The following is a 5,725-nucleotide window of genomic DNA, read 5'->3' as shown; positions in this document are numbered from 1 at the left end:
CTGTCTTTCCTCTTCTTCTTTCTGTTGGACTTCCTCCCAATTCTCCAGCACGCTATGTGAAGGGACTCGCGCTCTTTCATGAAGAACTCCCATAGAAAGGTGCATTTTCTTTTGTTTGGGAAATTTAAAATTTTAAGTATATCCCTTCCAATGATGACAAGCCGTCTAATTTTCTGATTATCAGGAGGTTTCCATGGCGTGCTCCTCTCGGAACTTCTCCAGCAACTTGGAAAACGAGGAAAACAACGGCGATCCGTCTAGCAAGACTGAGGACCGAGAATGCAAACCAGAACCGCTGGAAAATTCTACGCTTCGAGAAGCGGTCAGTCAAAGGGACGCGAAAAAATATCAGATCGCCAGAAGTCAGATTAACCAGGAGATCCCGACGAGCAAAGTCAGGAAAAGGTATCCACTATCTTTATTTCACCTTTTTTAAAATCCATTTTCATCTTCTCTCTTCAACTTTGTTGCACCCATTGACATATTGGAAGAGTTTGGTGCTTTAAACTGGAAAAAATGCCATTGATATCCATTTCATTAAAATTAAAAGACAAAAAATCAAGACAACCCGTAATTTCGGTCATCTCTCTCCCGTCGCTCCTGCCGATTTTCTTGACCACCGATGAAAGTAGAGGAACTGGATCAAGATCTGAAAATCAGTTAAGGACACATCTCATGGATGTGCATCCCAAGGCGAAAACAAGTTATGATGTTAGTAGATAAAAGAAGAAAATAACGTAGTCAAGGATACGAAAGCGTCTAATAACACGCATCCGGCAGCATCTACAAGCCAAGGCAAGTTGGGACGTATCTTTGACCAATTCAGACTGCTGACCAATATACTGCATCACAGAAAATTATGAAGGATATCGTCATTAATACTACTGCATGATGCGATTAAATAATTCTTGAGCTTTACCTGGCTACATATGTCGCATTTCCCACTAGGGCGAAACAGAACATGAGCGGGCTTAGACCCTGCAGACAGGAAAAATCTTTAATACTCCTCTGTTTCATGTCGAATGTATGTTTATTATTGTCGAATTTTTCTGTTACCTCGACCGTTCCTCTCCTGATCTACACGATAAAACCGCCCAAAGTCAGTTTTAAAAGTGGAAAATCGATGGCTGAAGATGAATGTTTTGTGAACTCGTCTTACATTCAAGCAAATCTGTGGCAGCCTCCCACCCATGTAGATGACAGCCATAGCCCACCCAAGGAAGCTGCCAATTCCACTGCTTCCACCTTCCGAGGATGAAATTCCAACCATTTTTTGCTAAGTACAGAACAAGGAACCTTCTCAATAATCAGAACATGACGACCATGCAATCATTAATCTGCTACCTGGAGGATCTTCCTGCCGACGAGGAAGACCTTCCCGTGGGCAGTTGACTCTTCACTTACAGCACCTTGAGAATGACGAAGAACAAGCCCTCCAAGAAACAGACCCCCAGACATCACCTGAAACAAGAAATCCCAAGGCAAGTCTCAATCTTTTTTTAAAAAATTTATCTCTTAAATAGAGAAGATTAATATGTTTCTTACCAATGAGAGCATGTTCTTGGTCTTTACGGGCAAGGACAACGCCGCATGTTCAAGTAATGGCTCTCTGACCGAGTCTTCTTCTCGGATGCTTGCCACAATCAGCCCAGAATCACGTAAATGGGCCTGCAAAGACTTGGCTGTGGGCTTTGGGCTGCTCGATAGCGACCTCGCCGACCTGCTAAACCAATCCACGGTTAATGCCCTCTCTCTAACTTCTCATGTTATCTCTTACCCAAGCAGAGGCAGCCACTTACACAAAATACAAGTTCCCAGAAGCAGAGCGAGCAGGCAGAAGAGACGACGCCCCCACAGCAATTGGCTCGCTCGGCGGCAACATACTGTAATTAGACTCAACCCTCTCACTCTCAGTCTTGACTTCTTCCTCTTCTGGGCACTCCTCCTAAAACCCAAAAAGAAGAAAACAGTCAACGGTCTGGGGTTTTAGCCATGTTAAGACTCTTGGGTCGTTGACTTTGTTTTAACCTCGTTGCTACTTTCTTCCTTCTTCTTGTAGATGTGCCCGTAGTACACCCACTGCCCTGCCAGGAGTAGCGTTGTGGCCGTGTACAACTGCCAAGAAAGAAGAAGAAGAAGGTTAGCCATCGTTGAATGCGCAGGAATTGGGCGGAGAGTCTTACCATGGCTGTGTAGAACTGAGTAGGCAGCTGTCTCCGCCAAAGCCCACAATCATAATCAACGTTAAACAACGGCAGACGTGGTGAGCATAATAAGCTAGTTTATAGAGGGAGAGAGATCATACGGTGGCGGGCTCGACCCAGCATCCGACGAGGTTGAATGCATCCCTACAAGATAGATATATAGTTAAATAGATAGACATATAGATAGTTACATAGATAATAACATTGATAGATAGATAGATGGATGGATAGTTAAATAGATAGATATTTACACAGATAGACTGTTACACTGATGGATAGTTACATAGATAGATATATAGTAAGATAGATAGGTAGACAGTTGCCTACATAGGTTAGATATTTTCGTAGATAGATAGTTACATAGATAGGTAGATAGAAAGATAGTTAGACAGATAGATAGTTACAGAGATAGGTAGATAGAAAGATAGTTAGATAGATAGATAGTTACCTAGATATGTAGACAGAAGGATAGTTACTTTGATAGGTATTAGTTGGTTTCATAGGCAGGTAGATAGACAGATAGTTACTTAGATAGGTAGTTAGATAGTTTCATAGATAGGTAGGCAGAAAGATAACTAGTTACATAGATAGGAGGACAGAAAAATAGTTAGGTAGTTAGATAGTTCCATAGATAGATAGCGATATAGCTACATAGATAGGTAGATAGAAATATAGTTACTTATGCAGGTATTTAGATAATTTCATAGATAGATAGATACATAGACAGATACAATGCAGGGATACAGATGGGGTGATTTTTTGGTCCCCGAATGAAAAAATCAGCCCGTCCAAGGGTATGGATGAAAGTCGGGATGAAAATTCATCCTGTGGGCCACTTGAGGGGATGGTTCCCGTCCCCTCGCACGTCCGTCTGGAGGTCTTCTAAAACCGCCAGATTCACGTCGAGATGTAGCCACGTGGCCTTGCTATGACAATTTGCATCAAAGTCCCTGTATTATTACAAATGTATGTCCCTTCATATTCTCTCTCGTCCGTATTTCCCTAAAAAACTTAGAAAAAACTGTCACATCCATTTTGTGACAGTTTTTTTTGTGGGAGGACTGGAGGAAACCGTCCCGTCCTTCATCCCTGCACTGAATCCAGACGTCATACGGGATAAAATTTGTCCTGTCTTCTATCGTCTGCGTCCGGCACGATACGGAACTATCTAAGATAGAAAGTTAAATAGATAGGAAGATAGATAGATAGATGTTACATAGAAAAATAGAGAGATAGACAGTTACTAAGATTGGTAGATATAAAGATAGCTGGATACTTACATAGATAGATGGTTACTTAGATATATACAGATAATTACGCATGATAGATAATTTAATAGATGGATATATAAATAGATAGTTACATATATAGATAGATACATAGTTAGTTACATATATAGAAAGATACTTGCATATCTATGTAGTTATATAGATAATTAAACAGATAGATAATTAAATGGATAGATAGTTACAAAGATAAATAGATAATTACATAGATAGGTAGATAGATAGATAGATACAGAGAATAGATAGATGAATGGATCGATGGAGATGTGGGGAGGATAGGGTAGCCGTTGAGAGTACCCGAGAATCCAAGTGGAGAGGAAGGCAGCGGAGAGGCCGGCCGTGGACTTGTTCTTGTAGTTGGCGATGATCTGGGGGACTTCGGCGACGCCCCAGCTGAGAACGCTGACCACGCCGAGGCCGAGCCCGACGCAGGCCCTGGCCGACGCGCAGACTGCTGGCGGCGCCACCATGGTGCGGAAAGACGGACCCATCTGGCTCGGTCGGTCGATGAAGGAAAGACGCAGAAGAAGGCTCAGCGGCGCCTCGCCCGGGCCCTTTTGATGGAGCCCCGCCCAAGTTTCGCGGGAGACGCGACGACGCGACGCCTGCCCAACGGAATCCCGCGACGCGTGGCTATATCTACGGTGCCCGCAATGCTCTCTCCATCTCTCTCTCTAACCCGTGTCCCACCGGTCAACATCATAACATGAACCCGTATTTATCTCTCTCTCCGAGGATTCAGCGCTTCATGCGCACGTGGAAAGCTTGTCCCTCGGGCTTCACGGAATAAAACTGAACATTGATTATGAATCCCCTTCTGTCCCAATTTTTTTGACTGACATCTGTCAAACCCATGGATGGGATGGCTGTACGAGGCAATTAGCATCTTTAGTTATACGTCTGATGGGTGCCTGGGTGCAGAAGATGGGTGCATTGATCAACATGGGACAGTCGTTTACAACCTTGTCAATGATGAATGACTGAAGTGGACTGATGACGTAATGGTGACGACCACAGTAGGTGTATGGATGCCAGTTGAGATTAGTGATAGGGGGTTTGATCTAATTGAATGTTATATTGGATCGAGCTTAATAAGTAGCACTTTCTAAGCACTTCAATCCAAAATTGGAGGTAAAATGTAGTGCAAATAGATATTAAATTAAAATTAAGCACTTTGTAGAACATAAAATCAACAAGATTTTGAACACAATTTTAAAGCACACAATTGATAAAAATGAAAATCAATTAAATTTCCTTACGTTGCTTCCCCAGCAACGGCGCCAATTGATAAGCCAAAAATAGGGGTAAATTTTATGCAATTTTAAACCCTTGTCGTCGCCAATTTTAGCTTATACAATAAAATTTATAAAACTCTACCTAAGATGTGTAGTGATAAGTACGAGTGTCGTACAAGGGAAGCTAGTACAGAATCCAATTGATATTCTTCTTGAATAATTTGAACCTAATTGGTGTTAGTTTAATCTTCAACAGAGATTAAATCACCCTAATTAAATGAGAAATTTGGAAAGGGGGGTAGAATAGATGAGAGAAATAGAAGAAATAAGTGACTCTAAATTGAATTAATTGATCCAATGGAAAGGATCAAAGAAGTCAATTAGAGAGATTAAGAAGAATATTTAGATGTGTTTTGGTTGATTATGTAGATTTGATAATTCAGGAACAACTACTCTATTGAATAATTGATCCTAGAAAGTTAACCCTATTTATGTTTTTTTATAGTTTTCTTGAAATGCACTTGAATAGCCAGGTAAATCTCTCAATTTCTCCTCTCAATCCTAGTCAGGGCTTGTACATGCCGCTCAAGCCAAGCAATTTAGAAGTTCAGACAGAAATTAAGAAGAACGATTACGAGATTCAACTAACAACATCCAAAATACACCAAAAAATTTAAATACAATGAAGGTAAAAGTACCAAATAGGTTGATCCAAGCTGGAGCTCCTCTCTGTCTTGCAGCCGTGATAGAGCACCATCAAGAATGAGCTCCCCCTCTCGAAATTCAGCTTTTATACTTAAGTTACATAGTAAAAATCACCATTTTACCCCCGTTTAGTAATTAATGTTTATCTATCAATGATATAATGGATCTAAATGATCCAACCATACAGATAGAAAGAGGGGATCAAGACGAAGAGATCCATAAAAAATCATCTCAATCGGACTTCAGGATCAAAAGTTATTAATAAATCAATTTTAAACCAATTTAATCCATTGGA

At 41.1% G+C, this 5,725-nt stretch overlaps 1 protein-coding gene across 2 annotated transcripts; it reads right to left on the bottom strand.

Annotated features, from left to right (window-relative positions):
- Window positions 1-482: 482 nt before the first annotated feature.
- On the bottom strand, window positions 483-4,148 carry LOC144708489 (PQ-loop repeat family protein / transmembrane family protein). Of its 2 annotated transcripts, none has more exons than XM_078581855.1 (12): window positions 3,788-4,148; window positions 2,306-2,348; window positions 2,184-2,210; window positions 2,029-2,115; window positions 1,800-1,945; window positions 1,546-1,723; window positions 1,345-1,461; window positions 1,160-1,276; window positions 1,057-1,077; window positions 920-978; window positions 752-842; window positions 483-649 (listed from the first exon to the last, which is right to left on the bottom strand). In XM_078581855.1, the coding sequence occupies exons 1-12, from the start codon at window positions 3,979-3,981 to the stop codon at window positions 581-583; spliced, it is 1,149 nt and encodes a 382-aa protein (XP_078437981.1). In that variant the 5' UTR covers window positions 3,982-4,148; the 3' UTR covers window positions 483-580. The 2 variants fall into 2 exon arrangements, with proteins under 2 accessions (XP_078437981.1, XP_078437990.1); XM_078581864.1 differs by having other exon boundaries at window positions 1,546-1,720.
- Between the last annotated feature and the right edge of the window lie 1,577 nt (window positions 4,149-5,725).

The sequence above is a fragment of the Wolffia australiana genome, chromosome 1 (assembly GCF_029677425.1).
Source record: "Wolffia australiana isolate 7733 chromosome 1, ASM2967742v1".
In the NCBI taxonomy this organism is placed as follows: Eukaryota; Viridiplantae; Streptophyta; class Magnoliopsida; order Alismatales; family Araceae; genus Wolffia; species Wolffia australiana.
Note: the sequence above shows the minus strand (reverse complement) of the source record. Positions and strands in the feature narration are given on the sequence as shown.